We start from the raw sequence: 25,985 nt of genomic DNA, 5'->3' as shown, positions 1-25,985 counted from the left end.
TCAATAAGCTAAAAGGAAGAGGGTTGCAATATTCCAAATGGGAGATGACCAGAGCAGGGACTAAAATATTACAAATCTAGAATATAAAAAGACAGTACATTTTTCCTTTAAAATCTGCGAAACACTCAGAAACAATAGTGATGAGTGTAATTTTAAAACCTACATGAATTTATATTCTAAAACAGAAAAAATAATGCTAGTACAAAGTGAGACTACTTTTGCAAATCTTATGTCTTTTCTTCTTCACAAGAGAAATAAACAGAAGTAAAACATGGAAGTAAAAAAAAAAATGTTTTAATTCAAGTCTACTCTTATCAGTGATGAAAAGCCACCATCCTTTTCACTTACTTTGTGATTTTGCATATTTTGCTTTGTGTGTGTTCATGCATGCAGTTGAGCAGTATGGCTCCATATATCCATTAGGTCCTATGCACTGAGTCATTTCAAAAAACCTGCACTGAGCTCTGCAACCAGTACAAGTTGTTAATTTGCCATATTTCTAAAACATAAAACAAAGCAAAACAATGCATTAGTTATGACTTTAAGTTACATTACACTAAGTACATAGGAAGATACATTTGCTGCTATTCTCACCTCATTAGAATCTTCCTGTATTACATAAAAGATCTAGAACATTTATTTTGGCAGAGAAGGATGGCTTGGCTAAAAATAAATATTTTTTAAAATTTAAAGCGTATTGAAAACAATTTTGTGAACTGTGTTAGAGCCTAGGTAAGTCTGAGTGGTTACAATAGTTTGGAGGTAACCACATATATCCCTTCCTGCTAGTGGATAAATGGTGTAATGAAACAGAAGAGTCTTTTCATGGAGGGATGTGGGGCGGAAAACTAAAGTTTAAAATAAGGGATACTCTAAGCTCCAGAAAGGACTTCACCCATCCAGGAAGAAAGGGCACAAGCAATTAGGCACCAAAATAGAACTCAGTAGGATACATGGAAAGTGGGATTTTATGTTAAATGTTAAAGAAAGAAAGATTAAAAATGCTTTCATGAAGTCTAAAATACATGGAATCTCTCAGCTGTTTATAGACATGCTTGCTAGAAGCTGGGAATGGGCAACAGGGGATGAATCACTTGATGATTACCTGTTCTGTTCATTCCCTCTGGGGCACCTGGCCACTGTCAGAAGACAGGATATTGGTCTAGATGGATCTTAGGTGTGACCAAGTATGGTCATTCTTATGTAAGCAGTAAAACTGGTTTCATCTTAAACTACTCCGAAGGTAATTGTAGACACAAAGTGGTCATGCTCTTGTGCACCAATATCTTATAGAAATACCCTGTACTTGACCTTCCACCCTAAATGACTCTCATAAGACTATCAGTAGTGAAATAATTACTGGTGAAATACAACATGCTTTCAGTGGGATCAAAGGCTCCACTGAGGTTGTCAGATGTTATGATATACCATGGCTACGATGAATATTGTTGCAGCCAGCAGAGCTAACGTTAATATTGTTCGAGCTGAAGCTTTCTGGCTCTGACAAATCCTGAAGAGTGGATTTCTCTTAACTTTACAATATCTTGGGGCTCCTGTCCTGATGCAGTTGAGCCATGTCTAGAAGAGTTTCTAAGTACGTCAACTGATGACCCAATTGCAAGTTCAGACTTTGGGTGCACTCTAGGTAATTACAACACCATGATGGTGACCAATTGATTTTAGACACTCCCCACCCCCATCAGTAGTATCATTCCACCCCACAAGAGGACTCTCAAACCGTGCAGGTAAGTCAAACTAAGCCAAGGTAATCACTTAGTAAACACAAGTAGTACAGATGCCAACACAAACGGCAATACACAAAATGGATAGTGCTGATGTCTTATATAAATTTGACACACATCTCGGTTAGGTAAGAATCCAAACGTACACAGAAGCATCAACAAGGTACAACACAAAGCCAGTGGCCTCTATCTAGTAGTAGTATACTTGCTCATAGGTGACCATCTTGAATTTTTCCTTTGAGGGATTACTGATTCATATATCATGTTGGATGAAGCCCTTCTAACATTTTAGGTATCTGGAAGCATTTGGAATAAAATCTGTTCCCTAATTTTGTCCAGTAGCCCATGCTTGATGGTAGACTTTTTCAAGAGAGATTTTCTGCAGCATCTTCTCCTAGTACTTTCCCAAAATCATTCAACACCCAGGGCCCTTCCACTTCTACTTCAATCAGGCAAGAGGACGATGTAAGGGCATAATTATCCTGTTTGCCGAGGGAACCTCGTTTGGGTACTTTTGGCTCTCTTAGTCTTTAAGGATTTATCATCAGTGACTTAGTCAAATCCAGAAGTCTATGCAATCACTGGAGAAACTTGTGGAAGGTCAGTTCTTCCAGATCAGAGAGTCTATAATAGTCTCTCGCCGCTGTAAAATACACACACACACACACACACACACACCCCCCCAATTTGGTGAATTAATTTGCAACGGATAACAAAGTCTCATGGTACTCCAAAGAGTTTGGCTTCGTGACCTATGCAAGCCACTTTGAGGCATCCTGTGTTGCTGATCCATTCTGCTTCAAGAGTGGCTGGGTCTGTGCTGATGTGGACAACCCTAGTACCAAGAAGGAGGGATTTAACTCTGGCTTCTATTTAGAGAATCAATCCTTTGAAGGATTCCAGGCCAATTTCATGCCCAACTTACTGGAGATTCTCAGTGCTTCTTGGGGAGTTTGCACGTTGTGGGTGACATTTCTAATCATACATATATGACACCCACACAATTCACTCAATTCCCAAGCAAATGCAAAAGAAATGCTCACCTGTGAGGAATATCTCGCAGCAGCACTTCTTGAAACCATGTAAAGCAAAAGTTAAAGAACTTAGCTATACTGAGCACAGTAAAGACCTCAAGGTAAAGTCTATGCAGGACTAGAATCCAGGAAGAAAGCCCTAAGAGCATTGAGTAATTACTCCAAAATCTATGCAGATAACCACTCAAAAGGTTCTAAGCAAAATCTGGAAGCACCGATGCAATTATGCTAAAAGGGGACTTTATAGATTGATTCTGCTCCTGGACACAGTCTGACAGCAGGAATGCAGTATGCAGGAGGTCAGACTAAATGATCCCGAGGATCCCTTTTGGCTTTTAAGTCTATGACAAATCACTGGAATCTCCACAGGATTCTGGACTGGAAGAAGAGATCAAAATTAAGCTGTCAGGCCTTGCAGGCTATCAGCACTCCACGGTATGTAAAAACAAGGATGCAAAAAAAATTAGATTTATTATACATTGACTGGAATGTTGTGGGGGGACACTCTGAAGGATATCCTATGTCTAACAAAGGAATGGTGGACAAAACAGAGTTGCAAAGGCAGCCAAAAAAGGTCACAGAGACCTTATTGCATGTCTGGAGTAAGGAAATGGTGTTTAGTATACAATCAGTAGCATAAGAGGGTGCCATGGCCCACAACCAATGTTTCAGAGATTCAAACAGACTAGCAATTAAAGAAGTTCCTATTCTGTTTCATGCTGCAAGCTTGAAACTTTAGAGTGAGAAAAATCTGTGCTGATGGTATCTAGAAAATCTCCAAATCCAAACCTAGAGATCTTCATTTGCTTAATGTTTTTATTTTATACTAGAAAGCCGACGTCTTTATATTTTCATCCCATGAGTTTCTATACGGACAAATTTCATAGTAACAACCATGTTAGTCTGTATTCACAAAAAGAAAAGGAGTACTTGTGACACCTTAGAGACAAACAAATTTATTTGAGCATAATCTTTCGTGAGCTACAGCTCACTTCATTGGATGCATTCGGTGGAAAATACAGTGGGGAGATTTATATACACACACAGAGAACATGAAACAATGGGTTTATCATACACACTGTAAGGAGAGTGATCACTTAAGATGAGCCATCACCAGCAGCGGGGGGGGGGGGGAGGAGGAAAACCTTTCATGGTGACAAGCAAGGTAGGCTAATTCCAGCAGTTAAAAAGAATATCAGAGGAACAGTGGGGGGTGGGGTGGGGGGGAGAAATACCATGGGGAAATAGTTTTACTTTGTGTAATGACTCATCCATTCCCAGTCTCTATTCAAGCCTAAGTTAATTGTATCCAGTTTGCAAATTAATTCCAATTCAGCAGTCTCTCGTTGGAGTCTGTTTTTGAAGCTTTTTTGTTGAAGGATAGCCACTCTTAGATCTGTAATCGAGTGACCAGAGAGATTGAAGTGTTCTCCAACTGGTTTTTGAATGTTCTAATTCTTGACGTCTGATTTGTGTCCATTCATTCTTTTACGTAGAGACTGTCCAGTTTGGCCAATGTACATGGCAGAGGGGTATTGCTGGCACATGATGGCATATATCACATTGGTAGATGCGCAGGTGAAGGAGCCTCTGATAGTGTGGCTGATGTGATTAGGCCCTATGATGGTATCCCCTGAATAGATATGTGGACACAGTTGGCAACGGGTTTTGTTGCCAGGATAGGATCCTGGGTTAATGGTTCTGTTGTGTGGTGTGTGGTTGCTGGTGAGTATTTGCTTCAGATTGGGGGGCTGTCTGTAAGCAAGGACTGGCCTGTCTCCCAAGATCTGTGAGAGTGATGGGTCGTCCAACTCTGTCCATATATCTATTCAGGGGATACCATCATAGGGCCTAATCACATCAGCCATACTATCAGAGGCTCGTTCACCTGCACATCTACCAATGTGATATATGCCATCATGTGCCAGCAATGCCCCTCTGCCATGTACATTGGCCAAACTGGACAGTCTCTACGTAAAAGAATGAATGGACACAAATCAGACGTCAAGAATTGTAACATTCAAAAACCAGTTGGAGAACACTTCAATCTCTCTGGTCACTCGATTATAGACCTAAGAGTGGCTAATCCTTCAACAAAAAAGCTTCAAAAACAGACTCCAACAAGAGACTGCTGAATTGGAATTAATTTGCAAACTGGATACAATTAACTTAGGCTTGAATAGAGACTGGGAATGGATGAGTCATTACACAAAGTAAAACTATTTCCCCATGGTATTTCTCCCCCCCCCACCCCACCCCCCGCTGTTCCTCAGATATTCTTGTTAACTGCTGGAATTAACCTACCTTGCTTGTCACCATGAAAGGTTTTCCTCCTTACCCCTCCTGCTGCTGGTGATGGCTCATCTTAAGTGATCACTCTCCTTACAGTGTGTATGATAAACCCATTGTTTCGTGTTCTCTGTGCGTGTATATCAATCTCCCCTCTGTTTTTTCCACCAAATGCATCCGATGAAGTGAGCTGTAGCTCACGAAAGCTTATGCTCTAATAAATTTGTTAGTCTCTAAGGTGCCACAAGTACTCTTTTTCTTTATATGGACAAACTGTAACGTAAGTAATACAATTTTCCCAGTGGTACATTAAGGTGTAAGTTTATGGAAAGATTCTGGAGGTATCTAACCATAACAACAAAGCTCTCACTGTTTGTTACTGACCCCTACAAGGAGATTTTAATACTTTTGCAATATTAATATAGTGTTTAATACAGTATTTTGTATACAAAAATCTCCCTCTCCAATCCCGTTATCACTTCCTCCAACCCAAACTCCTGTGCCACCTTTTCTGCTGAATCTTTTTTCCATATCTTGTTTCTACTCCTGTCGGCCCTCCACCACGCTAGTAAATTTCAGTGTTAAAACCATTTGCAATCCCAAAAGTATATTAAATTTATAAACTTTTCAGCTTTTACTTTATGTTAAGTACTAAACAGTATTAGAGATAGTACAGGCGTCTTAGATGGCTTTTGTATGAAATGGTTCTGAGATACTACAAAAGATGGTTTCCATTTATTCTGCAGTTTTGCTGGTGAAGACCTGCCGTAAAATCTAACCTTTGCTGTAGAAATGAATGATGGAATCTAACGCTTCATTAACACAAACAAGTTTCTCTCATACAGTTGTGAAGGCAACTGTCAAAACTCAAAAATATAAGCCCAAATGGTGTTCTCTATTTCCAAGATAACAGAAAATCTGCATCAATAGTTCTGAGAAATGTAATGCTCTCCCTTTAATCACAATGGGTTATTTTTATTTGTTAAGCATCAACAATATGCTCAGTCCAATAGACAAGATAAATAATAAGACAGTCCTGACCTTGGAAGCATTACAATCCTGAAAACAGCAAGGAAAAAAGATAAACCAAAATCCACTAAGAGAGCGAGAGGAAGAAGTTACCTTAGATAAATTTTTAAGTCTTAAATATTGTGGGCCTTAAGGAAAAAAAATGGGTCTTCAGACAGGATGCAAATGAAGAAACTATAAAGATCCTCAACACTGGAATTGAAAAGGCTTTCCAAGCAGGGGCAGCTTGAAGACTAACCGAAGGAAAAGGAAATAAAGCAATCAAGAGGGCACTGAAGCTAGCATCGCTGGCAGCCCAACACCGTAGCATTCAATTTCAGAAAGGAGAGCTACACAAAAATGAAAAAGTTAGTAAAAACAGAAATTAAAAGGTACAGAGCCAAAACTGAAATCCCTGCAACCTGCATGGAAACTTTTTAAAGACACCATAATAGAGGCTCAACTTAAATGTATACCCAAATTAAAAAACAGTAAGAGAACCAAAAAAAGCGCCACTGTGGCTAAACAACAAAATAAAAGAAGCAGTAAGAGGCAAAAAAGCATCCTTTAAAAGTGGAATTTAAATCACAGTGAGGAAAATAGAAAGGAGCATACACTCTGGCAAATGAAGTATAAAAATATAATTAGAAAGGCAAAAAAAAGAATTTGAAGAACAGCTAGCCAAAGACTCAAAGTAATAGCAAAAAAAATTTTAAGTACATCAGAAGCAGGAAATCCACTAAACAACCAGTGGGGTCACTGGAAGATCGAGATGCTAATGGAGCACTCAAGGACGATAAAGCCATTACGGAGAAACTAAATGAATTCTTTCCATTGGTCTTCATCGCTGAGGATGTGAAGGAGATTCCCAAACCTGAGCCATTCTTTTTAGGTGACAAATCTGAGGAACCGTCCCAGATTGAGGTGTCATTAGAGGTGGTTTTGGAACAAATTGATATTACTGTTTAGTTTAAGTCACCAGGACCAGATGTTATTCACCCAAGAGTTCTGAAGGAACTCAAATGTGAAATTGCAGGACTACTAACTGTACTCTGTAACCTATCATTTAAATCAGTTTCTGTACTAAATGACTGGAGGATAGCTAATGTGATGCCAGTTTTTAAAAAGGTCTTCAGAGGTGATCCCGGCAATTAAAGGCCGGTAAGTCTGACTTCAGTACTGGGCAGACTGGTTGAAACTATAGTAAAAAACAAGATTAACAACAGGTTTAAAACAAACAAAAGGAAATATTTCTTCACACAACGCAGTGTCAACTTGTGGAACTCTTTGCCAGAGGATGTTGTGAAAACCAAGACTAACAAGATTCAAAAAAGAACTAGATAAATTCATGGAGGATAGGTCCATCAATGGCTATTAGCCAGGATGGGCAAGGAAGATGTCCCTAGCCTCTGTTTGCCAGAAGCTGGAAATGAGCATCAGCGAAGGGATCACTTGATAATTACCTGTTCATTTCCCTCTGGGGCACTGGCATTGGCCACTGTCAGAAGACAGGATACTGGGCTAGATGGACTTTTGGTCTTACCTAGTATGGCTGTTCTTACGATAAAGGGGGTAAGAAGGAAAACAAAAGAACTTCTTAACTTTTCAAATTGATGGTGACTTTAAACATCACTATTTCATTGTTCATTTTAGAAAAACGTGGAAACTCAGAGCTAATATAATAGTTAGATGTGGTGGCAGAGATGGCAGCTGATGAAGACTGACAGATTTTAACCTTCCACCCCTATTTCCAGTTATCTTCAACTATGCCCATAAGGAAGTGCAGAAAAGCAGATGGGTTCCCTCCACAAAAGCTATACAACAGGATATAAAAACTCTTCCTATGCCTTCCCAAGGAGTCATTTACCCAACTGCCAAGACTTCCAGTTTTCCCTCATCCTCTACAGAACACTGGCATAGCCAAAATCAAAGGCAAGTTTTAGGAACGCAAATTAAGGGAGAGCATAAATTAAAAATATGAAATAAAATTAAAATAAAATAAATTATTTAGATAATGGTACAGAGAGTACACTTCTAAGTTTGCAGAGAATACCAAACAGGGAGAGATTACAACTGCTTTCAAGGATAGGATTAAAATTAAAAAAGATCTGGACAAACTGGAGAAATGGTCTGAAGTAATAGGATGAAATTCAATTAGGACAAATGCAAAGTACTACATTTAGGAAGGAACAATCAACTGGACACATACAAAATGGGAAATGACTACATAGGAAGGTATATTTTGGAAAGGGATTTGAGGGGTATAATGGCTCAAGCTAAATATGAGTCAATAGTGTAACATTGTTGCAAAAAAAGCTTACATAATTCTGGGATGTATTAGCAGGAGTGTTGTAAGCAACAAACAAGAAGTAATTACTTCCGCTCTACTGTGCACAGATTAGGCCTCAGGTGGAGTAATGTGTCCAGTTCTGGGCGTCACATTTCAGGAAAGATGTGGACAAACTGGAGAAAGTCCAGAAGAGAGCAACAAAAATGATTAAAGGTCTAGAAAACATGACCTAGGAGGGAAGACTGAAAAAAATGGGTTTGTTTAGTCATCATCCCCGCCCGTTCCCACACCCCTTCAGTGGCAAGGCTCTGGGCTTTACCCTTGGAGTGGTGGGGCTCTGGGCTTCAAGCCTTACCCCACCTGGTTTCAGCTGTGGGACTCCAGATCAGGGCTTCAGCAGGGAAAGTCTTACCGGGGGGGGGGGGGGGAATCCCTGAAGAGGGACAGGGAAGAGGGCTGGGAGAGAGAAATGGAGGAAACGAAGAGAATATACCAGTTCTACTATGTGCAAGACCCATTGGTCTGAGCAGAGGCATAGCCAGGTGGAAAAAACAGGGGGAGCGGAGATTAAAAAAAAAGGAGCCACCCCCTGGTACTCAAGGATCCCCCTCTGCCACTGCAATGCCGCCAAAGACCAGAGCGAGTGAAGGACCCGATGCCGAAGTGCTGCTGAAGACCCGGAGCGCCACCGGGTGAGTACCGGGGGTGGTGCCTTTTTTATCTCCACTCTCCCTGACCCGCCGCCTAAGATCCGAAGCGCCGCCGGGTGAGTAAAAATGTAAAAGGCGCCAAAGATTTTAAAAGGCGCTACTTCTGCTCGGTAGGGGAGCGGCTGCTGCACCACTCCCCCCTAGCTACTACTGGGTCTGAGATGATCCAGGCCAAGGCATGGTAGAAATGGGATAGACTGTTCACAAAACTGTGAAAAGGATCTGTTCCGATACATCACCCCCAGGCACCCCTTCAAAAGTTTTGCTTAGGGGCTGAAGAGTGCCTCGTCAAGCCCTGGCCTTGGTTGAAAGAGGGCTAAGGTGGCCTTCACTTATTATTCCTGCCACGCTTTCTGCTGTAATCCTGTCTAGGATGAGAAGGTGAAGCGTGGGGGATGCTGTGATCTGAAATGTTTCCTTTGTGGGGCTGGTGTATGAAACCCTAACGATTTGAGTTTCAGAGTGGTAGCAGTGTTAGTCTGTATCAGCAAAAACAACGAGGAGTCCTTGCGGCACTTTAGAGACTAACAAATGTATTTAAGCATAAGCTTTCATCAGATGTATCTGATGAAGTAGGGTTTAGCCAATGGAAGCTTATGCCCAAATACATTTGTTAGTCTAAGATTTTAGTGTTGCTCGTGAGTCTTTGAACTTGGCATCTGTTGGCTCCAAGAACAACCCTGAGCCCTCGAAGAGCAAGTCCTGAATTGTTTGCTGGACCTTGTGCAGAAGGCTCGAAGCCTGCAACCACAAGCTCCTTCTCACGGAAATGGTGGTTGAGATAGTGCGGGTTGCTGAGTCCACTGAGTCTAGAAAGGCTTGCAAGTAGGTTCTTGGTCTGGCCTGGATTCAATTGGAAGCAACTCTTTAAACTTGGTCAGAGTGTTCCAAGAATTAAAACTATAGCAGCTGAGGACCGCTTGCTCGTTGGCAATACGAAGCTGGAGTCCTCCAGTAGAGCAGACCCTTTCGGCTGAAGAGGTCCAGCTTCTTCGCCTCTTTATATTTGGGCATTGGTCCCTGCTGCCCTTATCTCTCCTTTTCATTTGCAGCCGCCACAATTAATGTGCCTGGCTGAGGGTGAGTAAATAGGTACTCAACCCTTTTGAGGGTACAAAGGACTTTCTTTCCGCTCCTTTGGCTGGGGGGGGGGGGGCAAGAGAGGCAGGTGTCTGCCATAGAGTCTTGGTGGTGTTTTGGATGGTCTTAATCAGGCGTCAGACCACCCTTGAAGGATGTTCGGGTGTCAGGATGTCCACCATAGGGTCAGTTTCCTTCGACACCTCTTGTGCCTGGAGGCCAAGTTCTAAACCACTCTCTTGAGTAGGTCCTGGCGTGCTCTGTTGTCCATAGCTAGTAATGTGGCAGACGAGCCAGTCATTGCCTCATCAGGAGAGGATGAGGATGATGCCCTTGGTGGCACTGGGTCCTCTCGTCCCTCCAGGTTGCGGGGATCCCCCTGCGCTGATATCTCTTGCATAGTGCCAGGGGTGATACTGGCCCTGGTGATGGCTTTGGAGCCTCGCAGTGGTTCTTCAGCAATAGATGATGTTGGGGGAGCCCGCCTTTCTGAGGTGACCAACAGACACCTCGAGCCTGGCCCCTGGGCTTGGTCGTACACTCTCATAGTCCAGAAGGGCCACTGCTGGCCCCTGCTATTGCGGTGGCCAGGGCTGCCTTGATCGGTGCTGAGAGCAGCGCTGGCTCTGTTTTGACATGTACAACTCCAACTGAGCCCAAAGATGACTCAATTCTTGGTGACCACGGTGGTGCCAAACAAGGCGGTGCCAGAGAGAATTGCCAAGGGGAGGCATCATGGCAGGTTTGCTATTGAAAAGCATAGCACTTCTCTGTGGTGTCGGGGGCAGTGAAACTGTCACAGCTATGAGGTTCCTGGCCGCCCAAAACATGTCCTGGGTAGACAGAAGATCCAGCTCCTCCACCTGGCTCTCCCGCATGGGGAATCCACCAGTACTGGAATCAACAGACCTGTCTGTGAGGTCGGAGTCAAGAGTGCCAGTTTAGCTAGAGCAGGGGCTCAGCGTCCTGCCATGAGACGCACTCCACTAGCGCTTTCATGCTCCACTGCTCTAGTTGTAGACGAATGCCCCCTCTCAGATTTATTTTGCTTCTTGTGTGGTCCCGGTGAATGAGAGCAGTGCTTGGTAGCCGCACTGGCATTGTTCAGAGCCAGGGAGCGGCAGTGCTGAGACTCTCTAGACCCAAAGTCCTTTTATGACGCTGCAGCCTCTCTCACTGAGGCCGGTGTGTTCTGTACTGAAGCACTGGGTTTTAGATCTGACACAGACTGGGGACGGAGAGCTGGCTCCATGAAGAGCAAGTTTAACCTAAAGTCTCTCCCTTTCTTGGTTCTTGGGTGGAAGTTTTCAACAGGTGCAAGATCTGCAGTCTGGTGGGCTTCTCCCAAGCACTTTAAACAAGAGTCTTGGGGATCGCCCCGGGAATAGGCTTCTGACAGGACCCGCATAGTTTAAACCCTTGAGACTGAGGCATGCCCCGGTCGGGGAAGAATATAGTGGTGGGGGGGAATCCTAACAGAAACTTAATTACAGTACTACTTTAGAACACTAACACTAAACTATTTACAGGATACAAAGACAAAAGTGCACAAAGGGATTGTTTGCCGTAGCAGGAGAGAAGGAAGCAGATCCAACGAGCGCCACCGGTGGTAAAAAGGAACTGAGGAGGCGGTGCGTTGTCAGGGACCTATATACACCACCATGAAGGTGCGACTCCAGGAGGCTCCACAGTCAACCACACGGGTACCACTAGGGGAAAAATCTTCCAACGACTGTGCACATGGCACACGCATACCTACTTGGAACGGACATGAGCAAGTACTCGAAGAAGAATGAAAGGCTATTATCGCAGTCAAATGAACCTTGATCAAGCTACCTGATACACACCTTTTCTTCAGTTGTAGCAGGTAATCCAGAATATGTGAAAGTGAGGAAGCGTGTCCACACAACAGCTAAATTTTTTCCACTTCTGAAGGTAAGTACTATGAATAGATTCTTTGCTGAAGTTTCATAACACCTGCTGTACCTCTACCAGATTGGTAGACTCTATTCCTGAAACCATCAAGGAGCCAACCCTTGAGGCGGAGAACTTCCAGGTTGGGATGAGGCATTCGGCCAGTATCTTGAGAAAACGAGGGGCAATCGTTGGATGAGGAGACAACTGAAGGAGATAAGGGTACCACATCTGTCTCGGCCTAATTGGGACTATTAGGATAACCCTGGCTTTGCCCTGCCTGATCTTGTTCATTTCCTTTAAAATTAGAGGCACCTGATATTAGAAGTGATTCTTGCCTAACATGAAACACAAGTATCTTTTATGAGATAGGTGTACTGCAATATGAAAATGTGTGTCTTGTAAACCTAGGGCTGAAAACCAATCTCCTAGGTTTAATGAAGGCATTAAACACTAATCAGAGTCATCACCATGAATGTGAGACTTTACAAATTTATTTAGGAGCCTAAGATCTCAAAATCAGTCTCCACCTTCCATTTTTCTTTGGTATGAGGAAATGTACAAGAGTACAAACCCTTCCCCTTTTGTTGAACAGCACACACTATTGCTCGTAGACAAAGAAGGAAGTCTATTTCTTGTCTGAATAGGAGCTTGTGAAAAGGGTTCCTGAATAGGTACAGGGAAGGACGATGTAAAGAAAATGGCGTATTCCGATGCAACTATCTCCAAAACCCATCTGCCCGTAGTAATTTGCTCCTATGCTTGTTGAAACTGGGAAAGAAGGAAAAGCAGGCAAATTGTTGCAGTTGGCAAACTGAAGAGTGGGACAGATCTCAACAGGTCTGTCAAAGCTGGTTGCTTCATCACACAGTGCCCATGATCAGCAGAGACTCCAGTTCCTCTTGAGTATCTAAACTCTTGAGGTACCAAATCGAGTGTTGGTACCGGCACGTTGGTCTCACTACAAGTGGACAATATCAAGGAGATAGAATGCTTTAGTGGGGGCACTGATGGAGGTGGATGCTTTGATTTGTGCCTTACTGAGGGACCCATCAAGAGGTGTATCAATGGTACCAGTCTGGATGAACATCTGTCCTTTCCATCTCAATCATAACTGGCCAGTATTGAAGGTGACTCAGAGCAGTTTCCGCTCTTAGAAGAGCTTTGGAGTTTTCTAGCCCTGCCAGTACTGCGAGGAACCTGTAGCCTATATGGTACCAGGTAGAAAAGCTGACTATTTCAAAACTGTCAACTGAGTGGGAGACAGAGGTCTTTTTGGAGCAGATGCCTTAAGAGGTGAGTCAGCGTTCCTCTTCTTGAGACCTCTGGAGGTTTTGGGATCCTTCCCCTTTCTGGAGGAGTGTTGAGGTGAGGTAAAAGCGGCACTAGATCTACCCGCAGACTGAGGTACGGGGGGGTTCTGCCACCTGGCTCTGAAGCAGCATGAAAGGGCACTCCATCATAAGAAGCCTGAGCTTGATCTCCCAGTTCTTCCTGTCTCTGGATTTAATGGCTAAACAGAAGTTATATTCCCATGGGATGTGCAACTTTCCTAGGCAGCAAATGCACTTGGAGGTGCCATCGCTAACTGTGATGGCCTCCCAAGCAACCAAGGCAGTGTTTGAAGTCTGAAGAGTCAAATGTCCTTCTGAGAAGGCAAGCATCTCTAAGTGGAGAAGAGAGGGGAAAAGGCACTCCTCTCACTAGTAAAACTGAAACACCAACCAACCAACCAAAACTGACATTAAGCAAAAAAAGTTCTAATGTGACAAGACATGCTCAAGGCAGACATACTAAAGTTGGGTCTCAGGCTGAGGCAACTGAGAAAAACTGATACCAATTCATCCACACAGCCCTCTATAAGCTCAGTGCGGGGCCAGAGGACGTGTAGGCTGCACACAAAGGCCAAATGGGTACAGCTAGTGAAAATCTCCAAATCGACAGTAAATGGGGTGCATGTGCACCTTAACTGGAATGCCCGTAGGGACACTACTCAAAGAAGAAGGGGATCAAGAGAGTAAGATGCTTTCCTGAGGGTCTGAATGTCAAGTGCCTCAGAGAGCAAGGAAAGTAGAGAAACAAATACCGAGTAGGAGCTGGTACTAGAATGGTAGTAGATTGTTTCTTGTATTAACAGTCTTCTGTGAATTTAGCTAGAAGTGGTGGTAAACCATTAGGAAGCAAGGGCGACCTGCGCCTGTGCATAGAAGAAATTGTAAATGGTATGGTACAGTATTACCCAATGCCTTTAGAAAGAAGATAGGGAATGTTTTTTTAATATTCTTCTATCCCCCAATTCCCTTAGCAAGTGAAAAATGTAGAGTAACTGATGACATTTTTAGATCTGATAGTGGACATGGGGATAGGACCTCTATTTTTCAAGTTGTCGATGTGTGTATTTGACAGTCCATAGCTGGTCCATATCCCAAGAGGAATTTGAAAGTGCAGAAAGCATTTCTTATCTTTCTAGAGGAGAAAGCAACAACAACAAGATGTATAGGCTGTATAGGAGAATGAAAAATCGGGGAAAGATTAATCTAAATTTGATGGCAACAAGCCCTGGTTTCTGAAACTCACTGACTAAATTGACCAAGTTTTGCAGCAGCTCAAGGTAAATTAATGGAGTTCTTACTGAACATAAAAAAAAAAAAGAACAGTACCGTATCTTTAGCGACTGATGCTTTTTCAAATTTTATTCTGCCCCTAAATCTTCAATATGCTACTTATTTTTGTACTGACAGGCATAATTGCTTACATAAATTATTTGGGGGAACTAAGATTTTGGTGGCTAGATAGGAGAAAATTTACACTTGCAGCAGTTCGATGGGATAAGCATATTAACTGTATAGTTCTGCTAAAATGAACAGAAATTAAAGTTGGTATTTATATTACCAATGTTACATTTCAAAGATAACAGCTATTAGAAAGAAAGGGCAGTTCACACCTCACATCTTTGTTTAAAAAATTATCTAAATTCAGGAATGCACTGCATATTTTACTGGTTTACTCTTGAAAACTTCTCTGCACCACCATTAAGTCTTGAAACACTTTAAAAATGGAAGATTAAATCCTAGTAAACTCTGCAACAAGTGGTAGATTTTGCAGCTAAACTTAACATGAAGGAAAGCACAATTCTCTCTCAACAGAATAGGAACAGAGAAAGCTTGTCTTGTTCATGATATTGAGGGTGGAAGTAGGAAAGACTACAGATTACATGAGACAACAAGATGAAGAGGCGAGCCAAGAAACTCAACCGTGCCCAGTGAAGTCCACTGTGGTGATAAGTCAGAAAGCTGTCAGAGAAAGAAGGGGGCTAGCAGTAAACCAGAGTCTGAGCAGAGAGGAGTGTGATAAATGGAGAGAAGTTCAAAAGAGGAGACAAAGATTTGAGAAGAAAGGCCAGTTTGCCTTCTGCTTCTATGGCAGCCTCAGGGAAGAGGTGCTGCACAGATGCTCTATGCAGATGCTGAGTTCAGTGCAACTGGAAAGATACCAGAGTTTGAGCAATATGGAAGATCTGCCAGAGTTTGCAGCAATTATTTCCCTGTTGGGCCAGTACAGGAAGGGCAATGTGCATCAAAGACATTGGGACCAAAGGGAGGAGGAGGAGGAACAAACCCATAAAGTATCTGGGCGTACTTTCTGCATAGGTTTCAACCTGAAGAACTAAAAAAAGAATGGAGACAGGAGGCTCATTCCCTTCAGAACTAAAGATCAGGACAATCTTTAAGATTTCAAATGAGCCTCATGATACTTTATCCATATTCTGCTTTTTAAACACTTTGAGGTTTGACAATACATGTGAGAGTGGACTAGTAGAGCTTCTCCTCAGGCAGTTAAGATTTCAGCATAATTTGGAAAGCTACATTATTCCTTCAATAAAACATTTATAATCATACTTCAGACTGCCACTTGTAACAGTTAAATTACTCAACCCTTCTGTATTAGACGCCAACAGCCACAGAAATTAGATCTGGAAGATAGGTAATCCTATCCCTTCCCTTGCCAAAGCAATGTAGTGTCGGATTAATAGGGCTCATACCCACAGACTGAAACATTCTCCCAAAATGCAGCCACATTAGCATCTATGCAAAATAATAAATGATCAGCACTTTAATAGCGGAACTGATGTACATGATGACACTGCACAGACAAGGTCCTTAATTCAAAGAGTTTACAGCCAAATTTGAAGGCCCACAGTGTGATCGAGGAAACCAAATAAACCCATTTGCAGTACTGTTCTGATAAGAACAATATTTTAAGGTTAGTTCAACATGTTTGTTTTTTGGTGTTTTATGGGGATGATCAAGTGGGAAAGGAGAAAATAGTGCCAGTGTGCAAGGAGAGCTGAAAGTTCTAAGAGAGACTTCAAGAACAGAGGTTCCTTGGTGAATAGGTAAAGCAAAGACCTTTCCAGGGATAGGGACCAGAATTTTAAAAATTAAGGAGTTGTGAGTGAGAAAAAATAAAACATTAAAGAAGAATAGATAAAGCAGAGAGCATGACAGAAAAATAGATTCCTTTCATGCTGTACTTGTCACAAATAAACCACTAGGAGGGGCGGAGGATGTGTAGCTTTTAGTTTTGCAGCACGTGTTATGGTGATGGATCCTTGTTTAAACAAGGAATACAACCAGAAGCCCTGTCACTCCTTTACAGTTCTCACTCACATTTGAAAGGAAGGCTATGACTAGATAAAGAACTGGTATTAAGTCCATTCTCTTACTTGGAAATCTCTAAATGGCTTGTGCTCAATTGGTTAGCTCTCACCACAACACGCAAGATGAACAGGTTTTAAAGTAAGTCTCCACAAGTCGAGTGGGGCTCTCCCCCTTTTTCCTGTCAGCATACCAAGATCTTGATCGCTGGGAAACAGCCTAGAGAGTTAGGTCCATATGCACATTCTAACAAGAAGGCAGGGAAAGAAAGAGTACTCTGCATAACAAAAAAGCCGAATTTAAGACACTAAAGGGGTGTTCTGATCTTGAAAAGGGATCAAATGTTAACTCGTGATGAAAGGGCTGAGAGAGAGAGACAGACAGAATTGGTACTCAGGCCAGGAACTGAGAATAGGCCTGGTCTGCAGTACAAAGTTAGGCCAATGAAAGTATCTTATGTCAACCTAGTTGTATATGTGTCTACACTAAAATTAATCTCCCACCACTCTGTGGCCCGGTCTACACTACCCGCCAGATCAGTGGGTAGTGATCGATCCCCGCTCGCTCTGCTGTCGACTCGAACTCCACCTCAATAATGTACAGGGCGAGAGGTGGAAGCGGATTCGACGGGGGAGCAGCGGCCATTGATCCCGTGCCACGAGGACACAAAGCAAGCGATTCTAAGTCGATCTAAGATCCGTCGACTTAAGCTACACTATTCTCATAGCTGAAGTTGCGTATCTTAGATCGATCCCGCCCGCCCCCAGTGTAGACCAGGCCTAAGAGCCCCATTATGCCGACACAGTAACAGCACCTCTCTGAGCAGCATAGAGCTAAGATCCATGTACAGCGCATGTCACAGTCTCTAAGGTGCCATTAGTACTCCACAGTGCATGTAGATACTGCGTTACTTACGTTGACCCTAATTGTCCTCCAGCAACTATCCCACAATGTCCTATACTGACCATTCTGGTTGTGACCTCTACTGCTCACCAATTTTTGAAATTCCCTTTCCTGATTGCTTAGCTTGGCAACCATACCTAGCAGCTCTACATTATAGAGTGCAACAGGCCAGCTGACTACACTGGCTACACACTCCAAATGGGGTCCTGCCTGTAGTAGACATGAGATATTGAATCTCTTAGGTCTGTGGAGAGAAGAGGCTGTGCAGGTACAGATCCAAACCAGCTACAGAAACTGACATCTACAAGCAGATTGCTCTTGGGATGCAGAAGGAGTATAAATGGAGGACAGCAGCAGTTCCATATGAAACCAAGGAGCTGTGGCTGGCATACCAGAAGGCTAGGGAGGCCAACAATTGATCTAGTGCCAAGCTGCAGACCTGCTGTTTTTATGAAGAGCTAAAGGCCATATTCGTTGGAGACTCCACCACCAACCCCCCACAAACACACACACCCCAGCACAGTGGATACCTCCAAGGAGTCGAAGTCACAAGTCCCTGCCATGAACAGTGAGGCTGAGAACGTGGTGAGGGATGAGGAAGAGAAGGCAACATATGGGGGTTGGGTGACCAGGGGAATCCAGTAAGCAGTGAGCCACAACCTGTTTTTGACTCCACTTCAGTCTAGCCATTTGAGCGTGGGCTAGGCCAGTGCAAGGAAGGGACCTCAGGTAAGTGTGTAGATAAATTTTCAATTACAGGGATGGCCCAACCCAAAGTAGAAGGATATAGCTTTTGACTTTCATTAATTTACTTGACTTGAAGACATACTGGTATAAGCAAGAAAGCTGCTATGCGCTTTTCATTCCCCTCTAGAGTTGGCAGGGGAGCCCATGAGGAGCAGTTTCTTTATGTACATAGTGATGGCCCTTGAATCCTCCTGAAAGATCTCAATGAAACTTTCATCAAGGTACTCTGCAATCCGCTGCCAAAGATTTCTAAGGAGGGCTGCCTTATTTCTTCCTCTGTGTTAAGACACTTTCCAAAGCCACTCAGCGGTAACTTCAGCAGGCACCATTGCAGTGTGTGGGTGGATTCAGGACGCCAGCAGCAGCTGTACTCTCTTCTCTCTCTTTGCTACCCTCCAGACTGAGATATCAGCTAAAATCACCACTGCCTGTGGAAAATGGTGCCAGTATTCAGTGTCATTGCCCAAAACTACTAGATTCATGGAACTGAGCAATTCCCTCCTCATTTCTTCAATTCCCAGAGGGCCACATATACCACAGCCATTGCTCTGACTGGCACTGGGCACAAGCAATCTCAAGCAGAATTGAGACTGTAGTGCCTAAAATTGTAGGGGAGCAAGAGTGAGTTCAGCATCTTAAGTTTAACTTTCTGTAGTGGATACACTGACAACGGTACCAGTGTGTTTTATCCACAGCTGCTGACACTGCAGCCTTCAGGATCTTCCTTTTCACACCCACAGAATGCCTCAGCCAGATAAGAAGGATAAGGAAGAGGACTCAGGATGACACGTTCAGTAAGATCCTGCAAGCCTGTGCTGCACTGGACTGTGAGCACAGGGCCTGGAGAATGAATATTGTAGACAGCCTAGAAAAAAAGAGAGTGGAGAGAAGAAAGGCCCAGGAGTCCCAGCAGGAAAAGCATAGGGAAATGCTCCAGGACATGATGCTGCTTCTCAGGCAGCACAGACAGATGCCACAGACTCTATTCGACTTGCAGGTTCAACAATACTGGGCTCACCTCCCTCTGCAACCCATTAAGAACTCAAAATCGGGACCTCCCTACACCCCCACAACATTCCACAGGGCATCAGGGGTCACTGCACTACCCCTATACCTGCACTACCCCTACACCTGCACCCCAGGGAACACTGTAAACAATCACAGCTTCAAATACACGTGAAAGACATGGTTGGTGTACCTGTAGTTGAAATGGACATGAGCGTTTTTCCCCCTTTAGTAAGTTCTGCTCTATTAAGTTTTATTAAGTTTTGAATTTTTTTTTGTTTTTGTTTTTTTTAAATTGCACAGGGGTTTTTTTTTTTACACTAATTTTGTTAAAGAACAAAATTATATTATTTGGAACATAATACATCTTTTATCATTCACAGCATATGCTGCTGAGTGCTCAGCAGTTCTGAAAGTAACCAATTACCACACATAACTCGGAGGATCAGTCACAAACAAAATTAATAGGTTCACTGACAATGTTATCTTCCTACATATACAATAATCACTACGCAATTTCTACCAGGCCACAAAAGTGCAGGCCCAGATAGAGCACACTACAACAATACACATTACTCTGGCTCACTGTTAAAATGATCTTTCAAAGCTTCCCTGAGCTGTATAGCTCCAGAATGAACTCTTCTAATAGCCCTTGTGTCTGGCCGTTCAAATTCAGCAGACAACCACTCCACCTCTGCTCTTTACCCCAGAGGAAACTTCCCGCCTTTGCTTCACAGATATTACGCAGGATACAGCAGGCAGTTATAACCATTGGAATATTTTTCTCACTGAGGTCCAATCTTTTGAGTAAACACCAGGACCCCCTAAAACAATTAAAAGCACATTCAATAGTCATTCTGCACCTGCTGAGCCAGTAGCTGAACCATTCCTTGGTATTGTTGAGGTGGCCAATGTTCAGCTTCATGAGCCAAGGGAGCAAGAGGTAGACTGGGTCCCCCAGGATCACTATTGGTATTTCAATATTCCCCAATGGTAATCCACCGGTTGGGGGAAAAGTCCCTGCTTGTAGTTTTAACAGCCCTATGTTCTTAAAGATAAGAGCATCAGACATCTTCCCAGACCAGCCCACACTTATTTCAATGAAGTGTCCCTGGTGATCCACCAGTGGTACATTACCATAGAAAAGTAACCCTTTTAGTTGACGTACTCAGTGGCAAGGTGATCTGGTGGCAAAATAGGGATGTGTGCGCAGTCCATGGCTCCACTGCAGTTTGGGAACCCCACTGCTGCAAATACATCCACTATGTCCTGCACACTGCCCAGAGTCACAGTCCAGGAGACAATTAATGACTCTGCATGCTTGCACAGCCCTCCAGGGTGGATTTCCTGACTCCAGTAGCAACCGGGCCTTGCACGTTTCCCCGCTGATCACCACTCAGCTTTCCACTGTTAGTGCAGCTCTCATTTTGGTGTCCCTGAATTAGCTGGGCTGATCTCAGTGCTTAGATCCAAGAACGTGGCCTTGCCCAGCCAAAAGTTCTGCAGCCACTGCTCATCATCTTAAACCTGAATTACAATGCGATGCTGGCAGTCAGTGCTTGTTTCTCAGGGCCAGAAGCAGCACTCTACCATCTGCAGCTGCTATGTGAATGCCACCAACAACCTTGAATTGGTTCTTGCTATGTCCCACAGCAACCTGTCCTCCAAGGAATAGTCATGTTCCCCACGCATTCGGTTCTTTTTGCGGCTCTGCAAATACTCCAGGATCATGCATCCAGTGCTTACAATGCTCATGACAATAGCACAGAGCTGTGCAAGCTCCATGCTGCTGTCAGAGCTGGTGGACAGTGTGGAGGGCCATGAAGAATTGTAGGACTTTGAGAAAAAGGCACAAAAATTATGGGATACAGATAATGAGTTGGAGACAGCTGCAACTGGGAAATTGCTCCCAGTCACCCGTGGGACTCATTTCGGCCCCATCATGCATTGCCAAAACTTTCCAAACGCCTATTACCAGAGAAAGTCTCCAGTCTCCACTTTGCCTTTCTAAATCTTTTGAATAAGCAAAAATCACTGCACCCGGAGATGAATGCTGCAGAGCCTGAGCATGCTCAGTAAGAACTTAGGATTTCTAAAATGGTGCCCAGGCAAAGAGTAAGGTATATATGTATGTGTGGAATGGCAGAATCACAGCTCTGAGGTAAATGAAAACAGTGAACATGTGCAAAATTGCTGGCTATTGAGCATATGCAATAAGGGATGATAGAGAAGTGAGTTAACTGAGCCACTAGCTGGTCACAGCCCACTCATACCGGTCACAACTTATTTTGAAAGTCAGAGCTGTCAATCGTAATTCTGAGGTAACAGTTTGTACCGAACATGTGCAAATGGGTAATTGCTTAAGGGTATATAAGGAAGTCCCAATAGCACAGTATAAAAAGCCAGACACTTAAAGGAGAGCAGTCAGTTGATGGGGAGAGAAGAAGAAAATCTGGACCGTAGAAAGGAGGAGAGTTTCGATCGGAAACAACAGAGAACTGGAAGCCAACAGAGAGAGAGGAAAAGCAGAGCGGAGCAAAGCTGACTGACCAGGAACTGAACAGCAACAGCGATTAAAAATTTTAAAAAGCAGCAACAGTGCATTTAAAGGGATACCAACAGATTTATAAAGTAAGCTTGCCAGACTTTGATACGTTTAGTATAGTATTTATTATGTGTATGCTTGGAATGTGTGTGTGTGTGTGTGTGTGTGTGTGTGTGTGTGTGTGTGTGTGAATTGTATTTTATTTATGTAAAACAACGTAAAATTTAAGTTGGGCTGTCAGCAATTTGTTACAAACTGGCCACTTGTAACAAACGGCTTCGCTTAGAATCATTTGAACTATATGCAAGAGATGGCCAAACTGCAGCTCTTTTACAGTTAAAGTGCGGCTTCTGAACCACCATCTACACCCCTCCCCCCGGCATTCTCCACTACCAGACTGGGTGGGGGGGGGGAGGAAGAGAAGAGAGAAGGAAGAGAGCACTCAGGACTTCTGCCCTGCAGCAGGATGGGTGGGTCTTGGGGCTTCATCCCTGTGGGGCGCATCTGCCAGGGCTCAGAGCTTCACTAGGAATGGGACTGAAGCCCTGAGCCCCAACAGATGCGCCCCGCAGGGCTGAAGTCCCAAGCCCCAGCAAACACGCCCACCTCTTGAATTTCTGAAGACTATCGTATGCAGCTCAGAGGGTCTGTAAGTCTGGTCACCGCTGCTATATGCTATTATAATTTGAATGCTCTTTAACTTGTAATAAGGGATTGGTGTCAGGGATTTTGTGCTTTGTTTAGGATTTTTAGGTCATATTGTAGTAGGGCTTATTAGTTACTTTAATAAAAAGATATTTTGTTTTGTAAAAAACACTGCCTGTGTCAATTACTTTATTGGCAGGTTATATCTGTGTCCTTTAGTGTTTCCTTAACAACCCCAGAAACTTTTACCTTGGGAAGAACAGATTAAGGGGACAACAGGCAGGTTATTATAGCAGCGTCCCAAAACTCATTTTTCAGGGTAACAAGCCAGCGTGCCAGACAGTGGTGAGGTGCACTGTGGGATACCTGCCCATATTGCAATACATTCTGCATTGATACAAGCAGACCCGGTAATTATGTGCATCACTGACACAAGGAGCCAAGTATGCACGTACACAGTGATGTACTAACTATGGCAGCTGTATACACTTAACTTCAGTTGGCATGACTGCCGTGTAGGCAGGGTCATAGTGCTATAATAGCAGATGCAATCTAGTAAAAGCAGGCACACTGAATTCAGTCAAGCTTAGACTGAGCAGACTAAGATGAAAGGTATGATTGATATCATGATCAAAATAACTGCACTGGTTTGTGACCAAAGAGGAGTATGCCAAGCAAGTGCCTGAAACCCACCAGCAAACCTAAGCACAACCAGGCACTGCCACTTCCTTGAAAGGATATTCTCTTGATTGGTTTGTGGAAAAATGGAAGACATATTGGTCACAGGTACAAATTAACAAGAACCAAAAGATGTCACTTCTCTTGTTAGAGATAGTTATACAATGGACATAGTAGGGGGTTGTTTCAACCAGTAGGTAAGAATAATACTAGAACTGGTAATATTCCCCATTATAACTTCAGGGAGCACCTGCTCAAACCAGTATTAAAAGGTAAAAATGTTCAACTGCATGCACTGTAACTTAGTGTAATAACATTAGTTTTCCTTTCAGCTTCTGTGATCATTACTTTAACTATTTCACATCTGTCAAGGATGCTCCAAAGTTACTGTAACTGGTTCTTCGAGACGTTATGCAGGCAGATACATATTCCACTTAGGTATGCATGTACCCAGCGAACTGGAGCTGGAGAAAATTTTCCTAGCAGTACCCATAGAGGGGTAACAAGTGTGTCTTGTGGCCATGGCCCCTCTCCAGGCTACATGAAGCGGCAGTACCTTGATCCGCTCTTAGTTGCGTCACACCAAATGCTTGGAAATGAGTCTCTGATGCAGAGGGGACAGAGGATGGGTCATGTAATACACATCTACATCACATTGCGAAGAACCACAGCTACAGTAAATAACCATTTTTTCTTCAAATAGATGCAGCCATGTATTCCACCTAGGTGACTCACTAGCAGTAACCCCTCACAGTCCCAATAGGCAGGGCTTGAAGTCTAACTAAACAAGGACTGCAGGACTGCTCTACCAAAGATTGCATCCACCTTGGAAGATGTGGTTATGGCATAATAATTTATGAACCCAGGTATCGAGGATCCTGAAGCAGCCCTGCATACATCCAATAAGGAAACATCACTGAGGAACACTATGGATTGCTGCTTACACCCTCATAGAATGAGCTCTCATACTCTGAGGGGGCATAGCCAAAGCTACTTCATATGCCATCTTGATGAAGGATGTTATCCATTCAGAGATTATCTGTGAAGAGACTGCCTGACCCTTCAAAGACTGTAGCGTAGACACAAACATGGTGAAGCATGAAACTGTTTAGTCCAGTCCAGATAAAAGGCTAACAATCGCCTGACATCTAAGATATTGAGACACTGCTCCTATGGATATGAAGGCAGCTTCGGGGGGAAAAAAAAAAAAACAAACACCCCACTGGTAAATATGCCATCTGGTTCAAATGAAACAGACCACTTTAGACAAAATTTTGGGGTGTGATCATAAAGTCACCTTTCAAGAACTGTTTATAAGGAGGATCCATCAGAGCCACTAGGACCATGTTTAGGTCCCACAGGGGAATCATTTCTCAGATCAGAGGATGTAGACGAAGAAGCCTTTTCAAGAATCTTGTTACCATGGCATTAGAGAAGACTGATCTTCCCTGAACAGGAGGATGAAATGCCAGTTTCACTGTCAGAGCACATTCCATGAACGATGCCCAAGCCCCAACAACTGAAGCTGTAGCAGGTACTCAAGATGTCCCGGATAGAAGCCAGCATCGTCTAGAGTCTGCAGGCTAATGACCACACCAAAAACCACTTCCATTTCACTGAATAGGCTATCAGGGTAGATGACTTTCTGCTACTGAGCAGGACTTGCTGGACAGCCACTAAACACTGCTCTTCCGGCTCCTCATTCATGCAGCAGCCACACCATGAGATGCAGGGAGCTGTGCATGGGATGCAAGTTGGGGCTGTGATTCTGACTGAGGAGGTCAGGATGGAAAGGAAGTAGTATGGGAGGCTCAATAGACAGTGTGAGAAAGTCAGAGAACCAGCACTGTCTCAACCATGCCAGGGGCAATGAGAATGAGCTTAGTTCAGTCCACCTTGATCTTCAGGATGACCTGAGGGATGACGGAGAAGGAGGGAAACACATACAGGAGAGCAGACTGCCAGCAGAAGTGGAAAAGCATTGGACAGGGAGCCTGGATTGAGGCCCCATCAAGAGCAAAACAGACGTTTCCTGTTGTCAATCGTTGGAATGCGCCACTGTTTGATGATGTACTGGAGGATACTTGTCTTCAGGGATCATATGTGATTTAGGGAAAAACATCTGCTAAGATGTCTGCAAGATGATTCTGAACCCTGGTCAAGTGAACACTGGAGTAATGTTCTCCACAATGCAGAATTTCTACAGCCTGATTGCCTCTAAGCAAAGCAACCTGGAGTGTTCTTCACCTTGTTTGCTCAATAATACATCGCAGTGGTACTGTCAGTAAATATGTGAACCAGTGTCATAGGTTCATAGATACTAAGGTCAGAAGGGACCATTCTGATCATCTAGTCTGACCTCCTGCACAGCGCAGGCCACAGAAACTCACCCACCCACTCCTCGAAAAACCCCACCTACATCTGAGCTATTGAAGTCCTCAAATCGTGGTTTAAAGACTTCAAGGAGCAGAGAAGCCTCCCTCCAGTCAACCATGCCCCATGCTACAGAGGAAGGCAAAAAAACCTCCAGGGCCTCTCCAATCTGCCCTGGAGGAAAATTCCTTCCCAACCCCAAATATGGCAATCAGCTAAACCCTGAGCATATGGGCAAGATTCACCAGCCAGATACTACAGAAAATTCTTTCCTGGGTAACTCAGATCCCATCCATCTAACATCCCATCTCAGGGGATTAGGCCTATTTACCCTGAATATTTAAAGATCAATATTACTTACCAA

At 43.5% G+C, this 25,985-nt stretch overlaps 1 protein-coding gene across 34 annotated transcripts in view; it reads right to left on the bottom strand.

Annotated features, from left to right (window-relative positions):
* ZMYM2 (zinc finger MYM-type containing 2) overlaps positions 1 to 25,985 on the bottom strand; it is a 190,509-nt gene that overhangs the window by 94,793 nt on the left and 69,731 nt on the right. For 19 of the 34 annotated variants that reach the window (XM_043504246.1, XM_038420584.2, XM_043504249.1 and 16 more), the window contains one exon: positions 349 to 499. The exons of the other annotated variants lie outside the window; for them this stretch is intronic. In XM_043504246.1, the coding sequence (XP_043360181.1) occupies positions 349 to 499 (151 nt within the window). The remainder of the gene's footprint in view (positions 1 to 348; positions 500 to 25,985) is intronic. 34 annotated transcript variants of the gene reach the window in all.

The sequence above is a fragment of the Dermochelys coriacea genome, chromosome 1 (genome assembly GCF_009764565.3).
Source record: "Dermochelys coriacea isolate rDerCor1 chromosome 1, rDerCor1.pri.v4, whole genome shotgun sequence".
Taxonomy (NCBI): Eukaryota; Metazoa; Chordata; order Testudines; family Dermochelyidae; genus Dermochelys; species Dermochelys coriacea.
The sequence above is the reverse complement of the archived record's forward strand: the minus strand, read 5'-3'. Positions and strand labels throughout refer to the sequence as shown.